Source organism: Embiotoca jacksoni, unplaced genomic scaffold, assembly GCF_022577435.1.
Source record: "Embiotoca jacksoni isolate LCO1_2020_lvr unplaced genomic scaffold, fEmbJac1.0.p SCAF_45, whole genome shotgun sequence".
Taxonomy (NCBI): Eukaryota; Metazoa; Chordata; class Actinopteri; family Embiotocidae; genus Embiotoca; species Embiotoca jacksoni.
Genome location: NW_027185398.1, coordinates 1,953,051 through 1,974,853, shown reverse-complemented (window position 1 = coordinate 1,974,853; position 21,803 = coordinate 1,953,051). Strand labels below are relative to the sequence as shown.

General features: G+C 42.8%; 2 protein-coding genes across 3 annotated transcripts in view; one reads left to right on the top strand and one right to left on the bottom strand.

Annotated features, from left to right (window-relative positions):
- The window catches only part of slc36a1 (solute carrier family 36 member 1), a 33,835-nt gene extending 26,451 nt beyond the window's left edge, over positions 1–7,384 (top strand). For both annotated transcript variants that reach the window (XM_069169459.1, XM_069169460.1), the window contains one exon: positions 4,506–7,384. In XM_069169459.1, the coding sequence (XP_069025560.1) occupies positions 4,506–4,780 (275 nt within the window). In that variant the 3' untranslated portion in view covers positions 4,781–7,384. The remainder of the gene's footprint in view (positions 1–4,505) is intronic.
- Positions 7,385–15,828: 8,444 nt separating this feature from the next.
- On the bottom strand, positions 15,829–17,728 carry mtnr1al (melatonin receptor type 1A like; the record flags this gene model as incomplete). Its single annotated transcript, XM_069169443.1, has 1 exon — positions 15,829–17,728. A coding segment is annotated over one exon (813 nt), but the record flags the coding sequence as incomplete, so codon positions are not given.
- Positions 17,729–21,803: the final 4,075 nt, after the last annotated feature.

Below are 21,803 nucleotides of genomic sequence, written 5' to 3'. Positions count from 1 at the left end.
TATAAAAGGGGCCACTATCTGCAGGAATCCAGAAAAAGGTGCCTGATAACAAACAGCAAGTAAAGTGGATTGGAGTGGAGCCAGTAACATCAGTGAGAGATACATCTTTAATTTTGACATAAGAAAACACAAAGATATTCAGTTTGCAGCAAATTCTCATATTTGACAAGCTGTGACCAATCAGTGTTTCTTTCCAGCCGACTCGATGATTAATCAACTTATGTAAATACTTTTCCTGTCAGTCAACTCATATATTCATCACCTGTTTCTTTCAGCGCTGGAATCCAGCTAGATTTTCCACATAAATCACCTCTTTCACTCGGTTAACTCGGCTCTGCTCCTTGGATAGATGTTTTTTTTTTTTTTTTTTTTTTTTTGCTGTCATTCTTTCAGTCCTTCACTAAATCATTGCACCTGCATCATTCCTATCATTCTTCCTGTCGGAAAAGGTGTCCGGAGCAGCTGACACATTGCTCCCTAAAGCCTCAGTAAAGTGATCCATCCAGAGCAGGAGCTGCTTGCTGACTCAACGCCTTGATGAAGCAGTGGGAACAAGGGAGGTGAGCCAGAGGTTGTGTTGATAGTGAAACAGAGGACAAGAGGAGGAGGAGGAGGACGGGGGGGGGGGATTATTCAGATGATGTGGCAGACGAGGAGTGTTTGATGCCAAGTTAATGATCATTAGCATTCACGGCTGTTTAGTTAAATGACGTACTCCTGATGGGGGACTGCATGGGAGAAATTGCACGTCAGCATATTTAAGATTTGGCAGCATCGTGATTTATATATTTTTCATTGAAAGACGAATATATTCTATAAACTAAAAAAGGAGGAGTGCAGCAGCCTATTTACTGTTACGTTGATGTCAGACTACATGTCAGCATCCATTCTGTGTAGAGCAGCTTCTGCATGTACTAAAGGAGGTCATTTTAAAGAGACACATCCAAACGCAAAAGGCTTCAGTTTGGCATTTACACGAGATCAAAGATGCACACATTTATCTCACGGCAAAGTCACGCCGCTCTGCACAAACAATACCAAAAAAGAAAGGAGGAGGATGATATACGTTGCTTAACGAGTGGTGGCGGCTTCTAACCACCGCTGAGGCCGTCCTGGCGAAGAGAAGCTGTAGCGTAAAGCCGCCAGTTGGAGAACACAGCCTGTTCATTAATCTCCTTAAGATCGGTGCGTCGACGCGGCCGGTGTGCCTAGCTCACGGGCGAAGAGCCCGAAAGGTCATCCAGGAAAACAAACCGGTTTGTGTCGGTGATCCGACCTCCAGTTGACCCCGACTACGAAGTGTCACCTCCCTTGTTCTGCTCAGTCGTCTCACGGCAGCTCGTCTTCTTTTGCATAAAAAAAAAGAATCTGCAGCGGTCAGAACGTGTTTTTGGTTTCTTGCCCTATTTAAGTGTTTTGGTGCAATCAAGCTGCGACCAGCGGTGATGTCATCGTTTGTTTGTGGACGTTATGAATCCTCCAGTTCAGATTCTGTCCGTCACCATCTTTGCTAGTTCGGAGAGGTTCGGAGCAGGAAGTGACCATATTTGGACGAGCTGGGGGAGGAGCCTGATCTGATCGGAAACCTTGACGATACTACGTCCCGCCCACCGATAGCTGTAACCTGACTGCACCACAGGCCTGTCAATCAAACAGACACGCCCCCAAAAACAGGTCTTCTTGAATCTTCTTTTCTAATGAATGAGGGATTATTTTCAGATGGACCTCCAGAAAACTAATAAGAAGGAGTGACTTTAGCTAACAACACCGAGATAACTGATGGACACATTTTATTCACTTTGGATTTGATGAGAGAAGTTGAATGGGAGTCTATGGAGCCGGAGGCTTTTTGGAGCCGACCTCTAGTGGCACTCGCTGGTATTGCAGCTGAAGGAACTTCTGTTATCAGAACCGTTTTTCAGACCTTGAAGCTACGCTGCAGTTCTGACCTCCAAAGTCTGGAGCAGTCGTTTCCTTGAAGCGCATTCAACATTCAGCTCGTACAGTTTCGTCTGGTGTTTTGCCCAGATAGTTACCACGGTTACAAGCAAAATCCAACTGTTGTGTTAAATTGCATGGCGGTCTTTCTGTCACAGAAATATGCACGTAGTCCAACACCCTGCAGATACGATGTGGTTTGCGGCGATATATTTTGATTTGCTTTGATTTCGCTCGGCGTGAAAAGTTAGCAGACTCGTCGACCGACTCGGACCAGAACAAACAAACCTCTGGGGGTTGAAAGTGTTCGCATCCATTTATTTACTTACAAAACGGATCACAAGGGGGAGGTGCATCAGGAGCTTTGCAGCTGACCTCCTCCGCCTCGCTATAAGTTTCGTGAATCCTTGATCTTGCTAATCTGTTGCGGCGTTATGAATTGCATCTTATTTTTATCCGATAACTCCTGTTGAACTTTTATCTTTTTATTGCGTTTCATTGTCCTCTTTTTTATTCCTGTTTTTTAGTTCCTAGATCTCATCTCACTCTATTTTTGCATTCTTATTGTCACATGAGCTTTTAATCTCTTCTACATTTCTATGATCTCGATCGTCCTGGTCTCAAAGTGTTTTTTAGAATTTTTTTATTATCTTTATTGTCAGCCTGTCAATCATCTGTGAAGCACCTCGAATTGCACCAAAATGTACGAAAAGCAGCTTTTTAAATAGAATTCGATTTGATTGTTGTTGGACTCAAATCTTCTCCAGGAAAGTTGTGGGAGGTTGTCGGAGCTCTTTGATCTGCTGGAGCGACGAGGGTGTAAATCTTTGACTGGTTTGTAGATCGTCAATAATAACGCCAACATTTCTTTGACTGCCGTTTTCATTTTTGAATAATTCGAGCGTTCGTGACATTTAATCTATCAGCTGCGTGCTGAGCAGAAACACCCCCAGCTAGTTAACATTAGCTGATGCAGACCTCGACTTTGCTCGCTTTGCTGCTGGTCTCTGTAAGAAAAGAGAAAACCAGCCTGTTGGGCAAACGGAGCTCTCGGCTTCCATCTTTTAATGAGCTCACGGTCCACCGAGCAGGAGATCGGCCAGAAGCTCCGGCTGCGCCAGATGAAAAGCGGCCTGTGGCCCGACGGCGCTGCAGGCGGCCGGATCCTCCGTGGCGCCTTTCTGGGCGCCGGCGGCGAGGTGAAGACGAAACGGCGGGACGGCGTGGAGTACAGTTCTGTTCTGCTGCTGCGAGAAGAGAAGAACTGAAGGCCATCGCCGTCAATCTTAAAGCCAACCTCAGAGCCCCCCTCCCCCCTCCATCCCCTCCCTCCCCCCTCCATCCCCTCCATCCCCTCCCTCCCCCCTCCATCCCCTCCATCCCCTCCCTCCCCCTCCCCCCTCCATCCCCTCATCCCGCCTCTCTCGGTGGGTTTTAAAAAGCTGCTTTCAGAAACTCGCCTGTCGAAAGGCGTCCGGACCCGACGTCTCCGCTCCCCCTCCGAGTCCGTCCTTTATCTCCTCCCGCTGCTTATTTGAACCGTCCCGGCCTCTCCGTCGATGCTGATGGGCGTCCAGATAGAAGCTGAGAGTTTCTAGTTGTTCAGTGGAAACATCAAGCCCTACGTTCTCAGTGCAGGTAGACGTACGCGGCACTGATGAACTTTTCTAAGTTTAAACAAATGACAATAAACCTGCTGTTTTGACGAAGGCTTGAAACCAGAGCGACCTCCAGCTGACTCGTAGTCTAGTTTCACTATCAGCACGGAGTCAATGATTTGTAGATTAAAAGATCAATAAATCCGCATGTTGTGTTCAGATTATTGCCGAGTCAGTTCTACGACTCTCCTTGAAACCAGATTGAATTCCAAAAACAGATCATCAGTTTGAATTGAATTCAGATTCTTTATTTATTATCGGCAGCGTGTCGAGGCGTCTCTGGTCGGTGGTTTTGTGTTTGTGTGTGAGATGTGATGTTGGTCGGTGTTGGCGTGCTCCGAGCGGCGCAGCGTCGGGTTCGGCGGCTCAGTTTTTTTTTTTTTTGTTTTTTTTGTCCGAGCTTGGCTGGATGTTGCTGTTTACGCCCGTCTCCGTAGCAACCGGCATGGTTACCGCTCCCCGCCGACACGTGAAAAACTATCCCGGCTCCGTTCTGGCACCGCGGAGTCGACAGGATCAAAACGAAGGAACCGTTTCTTCTATCAGCTCTGATTTCCTCCTCTCGCCACACGAGGGTGGAAACGGGGAAGAGGCTCTCTGTCGGAGAGATGATATCTTTGTACGCTTTTAATCGCCAAAATCAGAAGGTCGCAGTTTGAACGGAGAATTGATCTCTTTATTAATCCGTCACCTAAAAAGTCTTAATCGAGCACAAACTGATCAGACGAATACGAGGTGCAGTTAAAAACCATGTTGCGCAATAACGGAGTTCAGCGCAGCGACGTGAGTGGAGAAGAGAGAGGGGGCGGAGCTTAAGGCCACCGCGATGTCCGTTTACCGAAATGAATTCGAAGCATCCGTCTCGAGCGCCCTTCTCATCTCGTCTCCGTTTCCCGTCCCTCTCTTCAGGTGTCCTCGCCATCCTGATACCGGAGCTGGACCTCGTCATCTCGCTGGTCGGCTCGGTGAGCAGCAGCTTCCTGGCGCTCATCTTCCCGCCCATCCTCCAGATCCTCACCTTCCACACGGAGGGCCTGTCGCCGCTGATGACCGTCAAGAACGTGGTCATCAGCCTCATCGGGCTGGTCGGCTTCCTCACGGGAACCTACAGCGCCATCGTGGAGATCATCGCCCGGAACGCGCTGAAGCACGAGGAGGCGCTCTCCACCTTCATGGTCCAGTGAGGACCTGAAAAGACAAGTCGGCGGGTTTAGGAAGAGAAAACAAACAAAAACAAAAACAAAAACATTTTTAGGGGCACATTTTAAGTTTTCCTCACCTTTGATTTGCTGCTGTCGGACGCGGCGGCCGATCTCCAGTGAGTCCGTGACGCGGTGACGAAGCCGTAAACGGTTCGCGGTGCTCCGTGTCGTGTTTTTTTTCTCGTACCGCAGCGTTCACGATTTCATCACGTGCAGCCGTTTAGTGCAATCGAACCGTAACGTAACAAGAAGTCCTCCAGGTACGAGATTCCTGCGAAGAATTTGACACGAAGGTTGTTTTCTTTTTTTTAGAGGTGATTTTTTTGTTTCCTTTTCGACGAGCTGAATATTTTCACGCGTTCGACGTTTCAGTCAGAAAATCAAAACTACCTCAATAACTGGTATCGGTTCTGACCCGGTGTGGAAATTTCACTCCTCATTCCAAACAGCTTTGAAGACTTTTACATCATTTAAATGGAGGATGGAAAAAAAACAACAACAAAAAAACGACAGTCTTTGTTGCACTTTGATTTGTTTTTGCCTTATTCAGAGAAACAGCGCTCGACTTTGATCGTACTTTTTAGGCGACACGTTACACACTTTAAATCCAGTAAAAACCTTTTTTTTTTTTTTTAGTAATAACAAAACTTTAACTAACACTGGAGTTGGGTATCAAAGTCTCAAACTGAAACTTAACGGGACTCTTTGAGGATTGTGCTTTTCAGTTTTGCCGATCGAATCCGTTGGTCTTTTTTGTGTCGCTGTTTCCATGTCTGTGTTTCACTTCTTATATTCACCAAAGGGAAAATATGAGAGACTTCAATTTGTAATTACGACCTCAATGTCTTGTTTTCAGTATAGTATTATAATTACAAATATACAGATCTTATATTTATTATTATGCGTCCAGGTTGGTGTACTGTAGCACATGGATTGGCCGTATCTTTGCTATATTTGCTGCTAGCGAACACTGTAACAACAAATGATGAGGTTTATATTGAAATACTTCTTCGGCGATCAGGAAGTGAAGCAAACGTGCTTTTTTTGGTGTTTTTAATTTTACAAACGATGTTGGAGTGAACTGACGTGTCATTTGCACTTTGATATTTAAAAAAACTGTCACACAAATCACGTACCAAATCAAAATCGCAACTCGGGACGTCACGATCCAGAAATTCGGTAGTTTGGAAGTAAAATTCCCGACTTCAAATGTGACGCCCAAAAAACAAAACACAAGTATTTTAACATGAACTCTGTAACGCGGTTAACGTGAAACGGCGACATTAACAACAGAAACTCTCGGCTTGAATTTGTTTTGTACAGATCTGGATGTCTTTGCGTTTTCCTTCTTTAAATTCTCTCCAAACACCGTTTGAACTTTAAAAAAAAAAATGTAACCGGCTCTAGAAAAATTCTTTGGAAACTCTGGAACATTTAACGTGATCATGGTAAAGATAAATAATATTTTACGTTTGGGGTTTCTGTTATTGTAAAATTTAAAAAACCCCAACAGAAACCAGGATTTTGATAAGAGCTCAGATTGATAAGCACAATGACAATCAATAAAATCTCAAAACGATACCCAACTCTGGAATAAAGCTACGACAGAATATCCAAACAAATCAGACATTAGGAACTTTTCCTGGGATTCTGTGTAACACCTCGTCTTTAAAACCATTATTCTTTTTGTATGTATTTTTATGTTTTACTGTATTTACTAAATTAATGTTGTTTTTTTAATAGTTTTTTTTAATAATTCAAACACGGCATGCATTATTAAGACTCGCTAACTAACCTCGGAAAGTTCGGTTTGATTACAGAGACTCTGCATGTAAGACCATGTAACATGTATGTAATATATAGTCCAAGTACCGGTTCTGATCACAAGCTGTAGGAGTTGTAAGAATCATAAAAACCCTCATTCATCTGCAGTAATATTAGACAGGCAAGGCCAACATGTACTGTAAGTTCACTGTAAAGCTTCTGTACTGTTGTGTGTCTTCAGTGTTTGTGTGGCGGTATAAAAGCTCTGAAACTGACTTTTGGTTTTTATCTTTTAAAATTAAATGCAGTTGAATTTAGTTTAAAAAAAAATCTATTGCCCTTATGTGTAAAGGATTTGAAGATGTTAGTTTTTGTGTGTGTATATATATCCATCTGTTGCACATGTAAATGTTTGCACACGTACAAAAACACTTTTATTTTATGTGAACATTCCCGTAATTCTTCCATATGTGGGTTTATGTGCTTAAATGAGAAAAATTATGACCATGACGAGCAGATACCCAAAGAAGACTAATTCCACTTTGCTCCAGTTATTGTAGGACCGAGACTAATTCAAATATTTAGCTGTCATTTATTAATTAACTAATTGTTCACTTAGGCAGGAAAATATAAGTTTGTACTGAACATTTTCCCCCAAAAATGTCTTTCCTGATAAGCTGCAGATCCTCTGATTGGACAGACTAGACCCTTTAAAAGTTTTAGATCTTTATTTTCTAAATCACTTAAATTAAAACAGTTTTATTTTAGCACTACTTCATTTCTTTTCTTTTTTTTTTCTCAGAATAAATAACGTTTCAAGTACCAACATGTGCTTCGCTGTCTTTTTCAGGTAGCTGCTGAACGTAGAGTTTCCTCTTGACGATTTTCTGTGCAGTTTTTCTTTGTTTTTCTTTGTTTTGTCTGCAGGATTGTGAAAAAACTACCCGGCCGATTTTTCTGAAACTTGGTGGAAGGGTGCAGCACGGACCGAAGAGGAAGCCGTACAATTTTGGAGCGGATCCGAATCACTGCGAGTGTTCACCGCTTGAACAGAGTGAGATATGACATGTTTGGTCGATCCTGGATTGTCATCGGTGTCGGAGGCTCAGTCAACTGGAATCTGCACCAGAGAAAACAACGGTATCCTCCAACATGCATGTTTTAAATAAAAGGATAATAGTTACATTGCAGTGCAAGAAATTAATCACGATTTTAAAATTTGATGCAGACGGTCGTCTGAGTCTGATTCTGTCGAAGGTTACTTCCTGTTAAAAGGGACTTTTTCCCTTCGATGTATTTACATATTTGTAATTTAAGAAAGCATTAAGTGACTTTTTTCTTTAAGAATGACCTTTTATATTCTATTCGCCATTTTCACAGAAGATAAACGAATCAGAAAAATTAAACTTTAAATGATTTATTTTTTGGTGGCGTTGTTCTGAGTCCTAAAGCGGCCGGATGAATGCATGAAGGAGGTCCTGTGGCTGCGGCCGTCCAATGACATCCAGGAGGTTAATACGCTGGTTAATCGACTGGAGGGAGGCCAGCGGGAGTTAAATACTTCCTCTAACCTGTTGCCAACTTCAGTTTTTCCCAATTATTTTAACCGCTCGCGCACTTGTAATTGATTTTCTCTTTGGAAACTCAACGGTGGCGCGGAACATCCTCAGAAATGAAAGTTTTTGAAAGTTTTGGGAAACAGCTCACATTAGCGGTGGAGTTTAACTTGGGTGAAAACTTTCTGAGGATACTGTAGAAGGAAAACAAAGAGGAAGTAAAACAAAATGTTCAACATTATACATCACGAAACATTCGGTTCAGTTGTAGTTAAAGAGTAAAAGGAGGACAGTAACCACAAATTACATGACAGCGCCCTTTCTTACGCACAGTATTTAAAGTTTCATGAAAAGTTTTTACATGAATTATTTAAAAACTTTTTTTTTTTTACGGATTCGGCTGCGACTCACGAGCCACGAGGTGTGTAAACAACGAGCTTTACCTCCAAGTTGGAGGAAGAAGTGTTTGTTTCCCGACTCGTACGACAGTCGAGGTCACAGTTCCTTCACACTTGTGCTGAGATTGAATTTGCAGAATAACCAGAGCCGCAGCTGGAGGCTCTTTTCTGTTGACAGTTGTTAAAAGCTGCAGAGTGTGTGTGTGTGTGTGTGTGTGTGTGTGTGTGTGTGTGTGTGTGTGTGTGTGTGTGCGTGTGTGCGTGTGTGTGTGTGTGCGTGCGTGTGTGTGTGTGTGTGTCTAAAATTGTGACCGCTCTGACGCGATGACACGCTAAACAGAGACGCCGTCGTACGGAGATAACCAGCACACATTAAACTAAACTATTTACAAACAAACGTTTGAACTGATTCATGTAAAAGTCCCGAAGTGTTGAAATCTCGCTCGAGGCTCGCGCTTCTTGACCCGTCGTTACACACCCGGTTTATTCATAGAGCAAAATCACAGGCCGTAATCTAACGTGTTGCCAAACTTTACTTGTGTAAATATCAGGAGGGCGTTTTTTTTTTATTCTGCTCGTCGTAATAGAACACATTGAAATTCAAGCTCACAGCTGACGACAGAAACACCTCATGAGCAGAATCTCACCTCGAAATCGTATATATATATATTTTTTTTTTTTTTTAACTTGTTTAGAAAATAAATGACTTTGCAGAGAGCAGCTTGGATGATTTATACTTGTTTATACAGAGAAAAAAATAGTGGGAGGAAAACCGAGGAGATTAATTCAGGGAGCTGTGATCATCTTGTGTTCCTATTTTCAATTGCCCTCTCAGGACGCATGAATAAATGAATTTCTACTTTCACTCGGTGACAGTGTTTTTCCATCTTTCCTTGGCTTCGCCCTCTTTCCTCTTAAATCTCCCGTCACCAGCTCGGCCTTTCCCTTTATATCTTTTTTCCATCTGTGTTCTCCACCTGCTCCATTTGTATCATGTCTTTTCTTCTTTTTTTTTTCCCTCCTCTCTATTTCTCATCACCTCCTTTTCCATCTTCTCCTGACCTCTGACCTCTGACATTCCTCCTCTCTGCAGCTGATACCTGCTCTCTCGGTCCTTTTTATGTGCATTTTAAATTTGTGCGTAAAGAACATGAGAAGAACTAGAGAATCTCAATGAACCAAATTTGAACAAATACCGATGATGGAAACTTTTACTCCGCAATTTTCTGGCAATTCAGGTACATTTTTGCTGCATTTTTTCAAGCGAGTATTTCTTTTTTGTCATTTTATTCACGACTCTCAGATTTATAGTTATTTCTTTATGCAGTCTACAGTTTAATACTTTGGAAGAACATTTGTCAGTACTTTAGTTTTCTCCAAGTTCTCTCCTCATTTCATACCTGTCCTTCCTCGCCTTCTCCTCACCCTCCACCTCCTCCACCTTTTCTCTGCTGCTCGTCTCATCCTCGTTGCTTCCTCCACCTGGCTTTTTTTTTACATGTTAAAAAACATCAAAAACAAGCGTGTGCCTCACGTCTGAATGCCGTATTCACGAGTAGATTCTCTAGTTTGACTTTCCATCAATGCCCGTTTGTGCAGTGAAGGTATGAATACAGAGTGATCATCGAGACCTTTTAAAAGGCGATAAAAAAAATGTTATAAAAGCGCACGACGTGATAACGCTGTAATTAAAGTCTCCGGTGTGTCATTTTATCCGTCAATCTAGATCCTCTGACGACCTTAATACCTGTCTGGAAGGCAGTAATTTAATATAAGACGACAAAGATAATCTGTAGATAAAGATGTCAGACTGGAATTACACACATACAACACTTCTCCAACACACATGCAGTCATACATGTCAAACCAGTTACATTTAATCACCAAATGATATCCGTATCACCACCGACCCTCATCCATCAACACGGCTCATTTTACACAGGAACACACACAAAAAACAAACGCTTACTTACATACAAGCGCACCAGAAATTAATATCTAAGACCAACATGCCTTGTTTTTGTTTGGTTTTACTTCGTCCGTTATTCTTGTTGTTACTATTTATTTCACCATTTTGTTCAACTCCAGCACCCCACTTTGTCCTGTTTTACATATAATGTCTTATTGTTAACTACTTGTATTGCACTAAAAAAAGTTATAAGCGAAGTAAAATCTATCAAGAGGTTTTCAGAAAGCATAACAAGGGGAAAAAAAGGGACTCCGAAAAGCTAAAAGAAAATAATAAGAATACTTAATAAAAACTGTAATATTTAGACAGAAACAGACCACTGCCTCTTTTGGACACTTATTCAATTTTATTTGTTGTTATATATTGGTGAATTTTGATGAAATATGAAAACCATGGTTTGCTCCAGTTACCGGTCACGACCGCTGTCCGTGGTGCTGAAACGGGTTGATCTCAGTAGAGCGGCTCCACTGATGTCCGTCCCAGGAAGCAACTTCAACATACTCTCTCTTTCTTTCTCTCGGCTGCCTCGGCAAACAGGAAACTCTCAGCTTGGCACCACGACGCCGGTTATCATCCGTCTTTGTTAACCCAGACTCTCTCCGTCGGTCTCCGTGCGTGTTCACACAAAAGGAGGCGTGTTGATGCGTTATTTCAACTCGGTACTATTGAAGCCTAAAGCAGCGCTGTCGCAGCAAAATAAGGCCTGAGGGGAATACTGGTTGAAAATCACCGATCGTGTACATTTTGGAAGTTAATATTTAATTAATTAATTAATTAATAATTAATTAATATTTAATTCAGCACTCAGAGCACTTTCAGTGGCTCCTTTATTCAGAGCTCTTAAACTTGAAACTTAATGCATCATATTTAGACATTGGCCCAAACTCAAGAAGTGCATTTAGGTTATTAGTTTTATACCCCTCGGAGGTCAGAACTTCCCCCACTTCCAAGTGGCTCACGAATGCACCATATGACCACCCATTTATAGCAATCTTCCTGCACATCTCTCAAACCAAACGTAGCTCTCGTTTGAGGTCTAATATCTAATGAACGCTGGAATTATTTTCAGAAGAACGAGCAGAACGCCGATCAGAAGGAGGGAATTTATCTAATGACACCATAATGACTTGTGGAAAACATTTACTGACTTTGTATTACGGGAGAGAACTTGATGCTTTTTAAATGGTCTTTTGGGTTGTTTGTTTTGGTAGCCCGCCTCTAGTGGCTCTCAGTGGTGTTGCACTTTGAAGCACTTCTGCATTGGTTTCACATTTCAGACCCGAAGACTTCATCCATTTTTATTCACAGTCTACGGTTCTGACACAGAAATGTCCAATATCAGTTTTATAAACTTTGTTCTGAGAAATATGAAGTTCTTTAAACCCGTAATCTCTCGTGTTCTCTCGTGTTCGGGTCCACGGCGCTGCTCTGCCCACTTCCCTCCGCCGGCCCTTTTCTGACAGACTTTGAGGCTGCAGTGTAAGTTGTCATGTTGGATCTGAGTCTTAAATCTTCCAGCTGACACTTGCTGCTGTTAAACTAAAATGACTCCGCTCTGCAGCAGCCTTGACAGTTTCACATAATTCGACTTCTCTCCCGTGAGGTGGTTAGTTGATTTTGTAAAGATGCTCCTTTCACTTCCTCTGCTCTCTTATCTAATTGCCCCCCCCTCACCCCCCTCGTCCCTCCTCCCCCACCTCCCCCCTCATCCCTTCACTCCTATCAGTCCTCCCCTCTCAGATTTCTTTCCACTCTTCCCTTCATCTCTCTCTCCATCTTTTCCTTTTCCGTTTGATCTCTCCCCCTCTCCTCCTCTGATGGTTTCACTAGCGGTGTTGCCCCCGGCGACCGCTCCTCTGCGCCGCCAGGCCGGCTGTCAGGTCCTCCCGTTGCCGCAGTAACAAAAGACTACAGAAGATGTCGAACTGTGTATGTTTAAGTGAAGAAAAAAAGCAGACAGCTGTCCGTCGGGTGTGAAGATGGACTGAAATCAACACAAATGAAATGTGATTTAGACATTTATATCAAACAACTTTCTTCTCTTTGTTTTCTCAGGTAAAGTTCAAAGATGCTCTCTGACTCGGCGTCGGTGTGATGCTCACCGAAAACAGCCTAGTAAGTGAAATTAAGATATTTTTCTGAACCTCCGTGCTGAAGTTATTTCACCGTTTGAAAAACGTTGAAATTAATTTGACAAATTTTTTTTAATAATGTTGAGAAAAAGGCCTTAAGAATAAACTTTTTAATGTAATCTATCTGACTTCCTTTCAGTTGACCGCCACAGTTCATACATTCATTTCCTTAAAATCCACAGTGAGCCCCAGTCGGTGTATCTGGTGTATATTTTTTGGGGAACTTTAACAGAACTTGTTCCTGTGTTGATGAAAAGCCTGCATGTTGACTTTAAGGCCTCTTCCTCACCAGATTAAATATGAAATGTTTTCCAGCTGGGTTGTGAGGATGATGATGATGATGATGAGGAGTCGGAAATAAAGCGACGAAGGAGGCGTCCTCACAGTGAACGTTCTTCTTTTTTTTTTTTTTCTTCTTTTTTATTAAGACATGTTTTGTTCCGGAGCTTCTTTTGTCTTGTCAACATTACAGACATTCAGAGGAAACATTCTCCACGGCGATGTGCAAAAACAGCGTGTGAAAGGAAAAACAGCTACATTCTCATTTACCGTTGACTTCCACTGCCTTCAGACACACACACACACACACACACACACACACACACACACACACACACACACACACACACACACACACACACACACACACACACACACACACACACACCGACATGTTGTCTAATATGTTTTTTTTTTTTTTTTTAACTCTTCCACAAACAACAACAAGCCTCGTTCATGGCATAGATTTTTTTTTTTTAAGCAATAAAAACAAATGTACACAACTACAATTAAAGGCAGATAATGTATTTTTTTTAAAATACTCACAGGGCCAATTATATCGGTTGACTTTCTGCAGCTCTTGTGGATGTAAATTAAAACATCAACTTGCAGCGGGAAGGAGGGTTTTGACTTCATCAGCTCATTCTTTTATTCATATTTACTGTTTTACTTTTTAAGGAGCAACAAACCTTAAAACTTTTTCTCACATGCTGTTACCTGGCGGGTGTTTTTAATCCTGTGGTTCGGTATTATTTTATTTTAAGACTATTTCTGATATACAAACCGAAACCCAGTTGAGAGAAAAGTCATCTCAAAAAACAAATTTGCTTTCTTGTAAAGAGTCCGATGAGAAAAGTTGATCGCGGTCTGTGTGGCTAATATGAAGCTAGTTAGCTTAGCACAAAGACTGGAAACAGGTGGAAACAGCTAGCCTGGCTCTCTCTGAAGGTAACAAAAGCAAGTCTGACGCTCGCTTTTGTTTGTTTAATTTGGTTTCTTCGTGAAGTCAAGAAATAGTCCCCCATAAACACTAAATTTAAATAATTTAAAGGTTCATTTGTGAGTTTTAGAGTTGCTGGTCGGCAGTTTGAGACAGAGCTACAACGACGCCAGTGGTTTCCTTTAGCTTCCAGTCTTTACTTCATTTAACGCTCATCAGAACAGCAAATAAACTCAACCCATTTCCCACAAACCCCGTCACTCGTGTGAATTTTGTAAAATTGCAAGCTCCCGCAAATACTGATTGCTTGAATTTGCGTTTATTATTACGATTGGAAAAGTGTGATTTTTCCTGGAGGGACCGTTGAAGTGAAAGAAACGATGAACCCATTGATTTTGTGGCATTTTTATATTAATTAGTCAATTCGTCCATCGGTTAAAGGAAATATTTGATACGTTTTGATGACTATTCTCATTCGCTCTTGTTTTTGCTGAGCTGTGATAAACACAGATACAGCTAACAGCTGCTGAGATCGGCTCAACAACAGCCAATCTGGGCTCGGCCCAATGGACCCAAAGCCCATCAACCAGCACCTCCAAATCCATCTTATGAATCCCTTGTATGATATTAGATGATGTTTTTACTTTTAAATTATGGCTATAACCAAAAAGAGCTTTTTTTTCTTTTTTTTACTTTAAATTTCTCCTCATAGACTTTAACTTGGAACATTTTGGCACCAAAAATTAAACAAAGATATAAACACACTCTCCTTCGCCAATTTTAAGGGTCCTTAGTGGACCTTAAAATCAGGGGAAGAACTGGTCCCAGAACAGCTGGATCCACCCACACACACACACACACACACACACACACACACACACACACACACACACACACACACACACACACACACACACACACACACACACACACACACACACACACACAGCGAGCTCATTAAAATGGGACTGAAGCACAGGCAGATTATCACAGCAGCAACTCTCTGCTTGTTCATACATATGCAACATTCATCTTTCAGTTTCCAGGAGTGTGAAACACAGTGATGTGGTCAGAATACTGTTCAGAACAACCATCATTTAATTACTCATTTTCATTTATCTGATTTTTTTCTTTTCTTTTTTTTATTTTTTTTTCTCTTTTTTTATTCTCATGTTTCGATATTCAAATCTGAGGTGTGGAGTAAAACGTGTTGTGACGTTGGGGATGAGCACGGCGGGGTGGGATGTCTTCCTGGGAACCGTCTTAATGATCTGTGGACACATGTATTGCTTCCTGAATGGCAGAGACACCTTGTTTTTTTTTGTTTTTTTTTGCCTCCCTGTGTTTGCTCCCACACACACACACACACACACACACACACACACACACACACACACACACACACACACACACACACACACACACACACACCGTGTTTGTAGTGTCTGAGCGGATTAATGCGAGGGAAGGTGTGCCGTCACCGTGCCGGGCAGAAGCAGCCGGTGATGCGACGAGGTGAGACAGTCCGGGAGGATGAAGAGTACAGCGCCTCAAGAAACACCTCCGCCCACTGCTTTCACCACAGAGGAAGAACTCCAGAGGTGGGACACACGCCTTTGTTTTTTGTTTTTTTCAAAGTCACAGTCTGAGATGTTGAAAGTCAAGTCCAATTTTCGGAACCCTAAACGCATAAAACCAGTAAATCTTTTGTCTAACAGTGTTTCAGTGAAAATAAACTTCCCTTCACTCTATGAAATGAGATAAAGTAGAGAAAGAGATTCAATTTGTGTCATGTTTGACTCTGAAGGGTAATTATGCACGACTTTAGACTTTAAATGAAAAGAATAAAGGTATTGGAGCAGTAGCAGCAGGTATGAGTGAGGTTGATTTATCATCCAGGGAGTCCGTTTAAAAGAACATGAGACCGGATTTTAGACGATCTTAAAGATTAACGCCAAAAGACTTGTTCAATTTTCTGTCACACAACCCTCCTTTTATTTCTTTTTTTTTTGTTTCCGGGGCTCGTGGACTTATGACCAGATGTGTGTGTGTCCAGACGGTAAATAGACGAATGTACCGAGGTGTGACGTCACTTACATTCATAAAGGGGGAAAAGAGGTATCAAACTGTACAGAAATGTCTCAGATACACTACTAAGATAGATATTCTTTTAAAATCTTTGGACTTGGTGACATTATCAAGTCATTTCAAGTCAAAAGGTCAAGTTTTATGTCACTGGTCAAAAAAAAAAAAGTCCATCTTTTCCCTCGTTGTCGCTCTTTGTTTGTTTGGCTCGTTCCTCCAAAAAAATAAAATTACATTTTAAATAACCAAATATTTTCTGTAAATTTACAGAAGTAACAGCCAAAAGAAGACTGTCAGCTCCCGTCAGAGTTCATCTTCATCTTCATGTTTGAAAAATGTGGGCGGAGCATCTTCAGTCTTTTTCCTAAACGTAATACTCCCAAAAGCACCAATTTGTTATCGTCATCATCTTCATCAGTTTTGTCTTCTGGGGACAATCAGAAACCAGAAAGTGTTCTTTAAAAAAAAAAAAAGAAAGAGAATCTCTGCCTCGAGGATTTTCTGCATAAAGGAAACCAGGCGGAAGAAGATGGTCACAATGTTTTGATAACTCAGATACATAACTAATGTCCTAATCTGAAGAGTAATTCATGACTTCATTAGCACAGAGAGTCACGAGGAAATTACATTACTAAGATAAGACTTGCTTCCAAACTCTGGTCTCTGCCTGCCTCTCTGCATTTCTTAAGTCTGTCGGCTTCCCTGAAGGCATCACTGATGACTCTCAGTGTGGGATCGTTTATTCTGCCCTCCCTCTCTCCTCCGCCAGCTAGTAAACTGTTTCCTCCTTCCACAGTACCTTTTATTTGTTTTCTTTCCTTTTCATTTAGTCCTGCCTTCTTCTTCTTCTTCTTCTTCTTCTTCTTCTTTGTCAAAGTCAAACTCTCCTTTTTTCTTTTTCGCTCGTGGCTTTTTAACAGTGTTTTCCTCGTCGTTAAAAGTTCAAAATAACTCCCCTCGTCCGTCGGCGGCGCCGCGAGACTTGACTTTCCTCTCAGCAGTGCAGCTTGAAGACGATCAGGACGATCCTCTTGTACTCCTTCCTGAAGTTGTGGTTCAGGACGCCGTAGACGACGGCGTTGAGGCAGCTGTTGAAGTACGCCATGAAGTAGCTGGCCGTGAAGAGCCACTCCGGTATGGCCCGGCTCAGCCGGGAGTCCAGCGCCACCGCCAGGCCGATGAGGTTGAGCGGCGCCCAGCACACGGCGAACAGCACGAACACCACGAACATGGTGAGGAAGTTGCGCAGGTCGTGCGGCTTGATTTTGGGCCGCGAGTCGGGCTTGACCCTCCGCCTCACCTGGATGACCAGGATCCAGATGCGCAGGTAGCAGTAGGTGACGATGCCGATCGGCAGGATGAAGTGCACCACCACCACCGTGATGGTGTACAGCGAGCTGACCGACTGGGCGAAGGTGCAGGAGTACACCCGCGGGTCGTACTGCAGCGACTCCACGAACCAGTTGGGCACGATGGCGAGGATGGTGAGCGCCCACACGAGCACCACGTAGCACATGGTGTTGCTGTTGGAGAAGAGCTTGTCGTACTTCAGGCTGTGGCAGATGTAGCAGTAGCGGTTGATGGCGATGCCGGTGATGTTGAAGATGGAGCCGATGACGCTGAGGCCCATGAGGAAGCCGCTGATCTGGCAGTGGATGTAGCCGGCGATCCAGCCGTCGTGGAAGATGGCGGTCAGGACCAGCGGGTAGGGATAGATGGCGACCACCAAGTCGGCGAGGGCCAAGCTCACCACGAAGGCGTTCCCTGAGGAGCGAGGACAAGGAGGACACGTTGTGAGTGCGCTAGACAAATACGTGAATCATTCACAAGCGATGAGTCATTTATGAACTCAAATACTTCCATTTGCAAGTTTTGGGGTAAAGTTTGAAATACTTGGAGCATATAAACTGGCAATCAAAAGGTTCGGAGACTGTTCCTGTTCCAAATTGCATCGGTACATATTCCAAGTTACATCTTTTAATCTACATCAGTTTGTGATCGGTGGTACGAGAACATTTGTGATTTCACCGTGAACCTGAAACTGGAGCAGAGTAATTGGGGTCAAACCGTTGGGGAACAGAAAGCAGTCGCATGGTGAGAAACTCGTGTATTTTAAATGTGCTGAGCGGACACATTGTCCAGTTGGAGAGCCCTGTTGCCACGGCGCCACAGTTCAGCTGGTTCGCAGCGAATGTTTTCCCGTCAGACGCCTCAGGACGTCCCGGTGGAACTCGGTGTTGACAGTCTGACTCTGGGGGACAAATTCACGGTGACACGACCACCACCAACGTCAAAGGAAAATTAAATGTTAGTCGGCGCTTGCCTCCTTTTTTTCCAGCATTTTAACCTTTTACAAATTAATGAAAGATTTACTGGAAGCGTGAGCGGCTCCACCGGGTTCAAAGGTCACGGGCTTCACCTCAATTACCGGATAATTACTCCTGCAGCTTGTGACCGAGTGCGACTTGCAGCTTCGCCTCAATCAAGAGAGGGTTTTATTTTCTTTATTCCCCCATATGGGAGAGAGAGAGGTCTTTCATCAGGACTTCTGTTATCGTCAGAGAATACCGGAGGAGACAAAAAAAATCCAACAAAACTGGACTGAAATCTCATCCAACCTGCGACCGTGACGGCCGCCGGCGTTAACGTCTCTCCCGGGGAACAATAATCATCCATTACCGGGAACTTTAGTCGGAGTCGGTGCGCGTTGGAGCCGTCGGAAACAGATTTTTTGGCACTTTAAGGCGTACGGGAGCCGATCTGGACCGTCGTGTTCACGAGCCTGTAATGATGAGGAAGCTATTAAAGAAGCAGTGATGAGGTTTGGAGGGCGTAATGATCCAGACGCCATTAAAACGGAGCTGCAGGGGAATGTGATCCGACCGGGAGGTTTTGGCTTTATGGTTGTTGTTTTCCGTGTGTGTGTGTGTGTGTGTGTGTGTGTGTGTGTGTGTGTGTGTGTGGCTTGTTATTTCGGTTTGCCGCTTTCCTTCAGTCATGTCCTGTTCCCAGTTTGGTTTTGCTTTTGTTTACGTTCTGCTCTGTTTTTTTTCTGAAGGAACTCGCTTCTTTCTTGTCGTGTCGTGTTGTTGTTGTTGTTTTTTTAAATCTGTTCCCTCTAAATCCTTCGAGCTGCTTCTCTCCGTGTTTCAAAAAAAATAAAATAAGAATAGTTGCTGTTTGCTGAACTATATCCTATTTTCTACTTCCAACACTGACAGTATCGTCGTCTGAAACCCAGACTAGAAAAACATGGGTATACTTTACATCTAACAATTAAGTTCCTTGTTGACGATGAAGCCTCAGGTGATGTTTTTAAAATGCTTGTTTTGTCCAATAAACAGTCCAAAACTAAATTAAAAAAAAAATATATAATCATATGAATCATAATAAAAGCAGCAAATCTTCACGCTGGAGAATCTGTGACGAGACAAATGTTTGTGTTTTTGCTGGATAAATGAGGATTAACGGATTATTAAAAAACTCAGTCAATTTGTCCAAAGTGTATGAATATAATAATTTTTATTTATATTAGACTTTGAGCGCAAGAGAAGGTAAATGTAGGATTTTCAAGCTGCTGCTGCTTTATTTCTTTCTTTTTTTTATCCTCTGAGTTGTGGAAATCTGCCGGTTGGAGACATGAAACCTTTTTTTCAAAGGGAAAACTTCCTCGTCCAGGAACTGAAGCGTCGTCTGCCAACAAAAACTCCACCAGCAGCCTTCAAGTATGCCCTTAGAAAATAAAATTAATGAGAAGAAAAAAAACAGCATGTGTGGGGCTGAAGCTAAAAATAAAATGGAGAAAAACCTCCAACAGATTGAAGGAAAAGCTCCCTTTTAACAGGAAAAAACCTGACAGAACCAGGCTCAGAGGTGGGCGGAGCTTCTGTTAACAGAACCAGGCTTAGAGGTGGGCGGAGCTTCTGTTAACAAGCAGGCTCAGAGGTGGGCGGAGCTTCTGTTAACACAAGCAGGCTCAGAGGTGGGCGGAGCTTCTGTTAACACAAGCAGGCTCAGAGGTGGGCGGAGCATCTGCCTCAACTGGTTGGTGGTGAGAGGAGAGCAGAGAGAGAAAAGAACAGCATAGAGAGCGAGTTTTGTTTGCTGTTAGTTAACTTGAGTTTAGCTGTTTATTTTTTGAGCAAAATAAATTGGTTGTCAGCGTTGTCAGCTGTTTGTTTAGCTCGTTTCTAGGAAACTCAGCTGTTTGTTGTTAACTTTAGTTAACTGGTTTTTTTTTTGTAAAATTAGCTGTTTGTTAGTTTCTTTCGCTGGTTGTCAGAATATCAACACCGACTTCTTCTCGGACCTTCTGAGGCGTCTAAGGGGGAAAAACATAAAAAAGTAGTTTACTAATCATGTTGCATTGTGGGAAGTGTAGGCTGCAGTGTTGTTGAGGCAGAAGTCGGGATATGTCTCAGCCTCTGTTTGAGTCTCACTGGTATCAGTGAGTCCTCTGAGTGAGTGAGTAACGTCATCAGAGGAAGAAACACGTCGTGAGCGACACCTCATGATAAATGAAACACGACCGGCGACGCTAATTAAACCGTTCGTTAAGACAAGCGATGACTTAATGAGCAGATTTCCATCAGCGCCGTTGTGATCTTTGCCTCCTCGAACGCACCCAGAAGTTACAGTAACTTTCAAAGACATCGGCTTTTTTTTTGCCTTCCTCCGCAATTGAAATGCAAATTCATGCGTCGAGTGGCGCCAACATCTAATCAGATCATCTGTTCTGCAGAGCCAGCAGCGATGGGAACCTTTTTTTTTTTTCTTTGCCGCTCTGGAGTTCCTGCGTTTGTACCAGTGTGTAGGAGCACCGAGTCACCGCAGAGAGTCTGGTTGGGTTTTTTAAGTGAGAGTCTGGATTTGGTTCCTTTACGCCACTTGTGTGTGTTTTGTTTGTTTCTCTCGGCTGTGAGAGCCGCCGGCGTCTCTGATCCTGCTGCTGGTGTTAGCTCGTTGAAGTGCTGCTGTCACACAGACTGACATCCGGCTTTGATTTGTTGTCATGAAAATAGAAGCTTTTTTTTTCTGTCAGCTAACATTTTTTTTTTTTTTGACCTGGAATATATAGTAAAGAAACAGGAGCTGGTGGTTACGGAGACGATGTGGGAGCATCTAGAGGGTCTCCTTCAGGGCTGGTGAAGATAAATAGAAAATTCCCCAAAGCAAAACCCGATTAGAAAATGTTTTGATAGTTTGTCAGTAATATTTTTCTGTAAACTCCTTCAACCAGAGTTGTGTTTTTTTTTTTTGCAGTTATTTCGACCAAAAATTTCAGAATCAATACATTTTCTCAGATTTTCTCAATCTTTCTTGTTATTATCGGATAGTTTGAGAGTTGTACGATCTGATTGGCTCACGGGCATCTCAATCGAAAAAGTTGCTTCCTCCAAAAAAAAATGTAAATACCAGAGTCAAGACAGGAAGTTCGACACGTTTTGGCCACATTTTGATGAAAATTGAAGTCGTTGGAACATAGTTTTGTTTTTTAAGATATAAGAACTGATCACTTTATTTTATTTATGAGTTTGAACTTTGTGCAGCTGCCTTTCAAGCCTTCAGTCACTCAAACATACCTTTGGACTGATGTACCACGTTAATAGCTGAGACCTTCAAAATTTCACTCCCCTGATAGAAACAAACACAGCAGATAAAATGCATTAAACAAAAATGAGCAGGTTTGCTGTTGTTGTTGTTGTTATTGTCTCGAATGCCACCGCCGAGAGCGCAAGCAGACAGAATTACAGCGAGTGACGAAGTGTCGGAGCGGTTAGAGGAAATTAGACAAAATAAATCACGGCAGGTCTGAATCCTCGGGCAGGTGCGTGTTCGCAGCGGCGGTGGCGGGACGAGATCGGGCAGGTGGCCGGGATCGG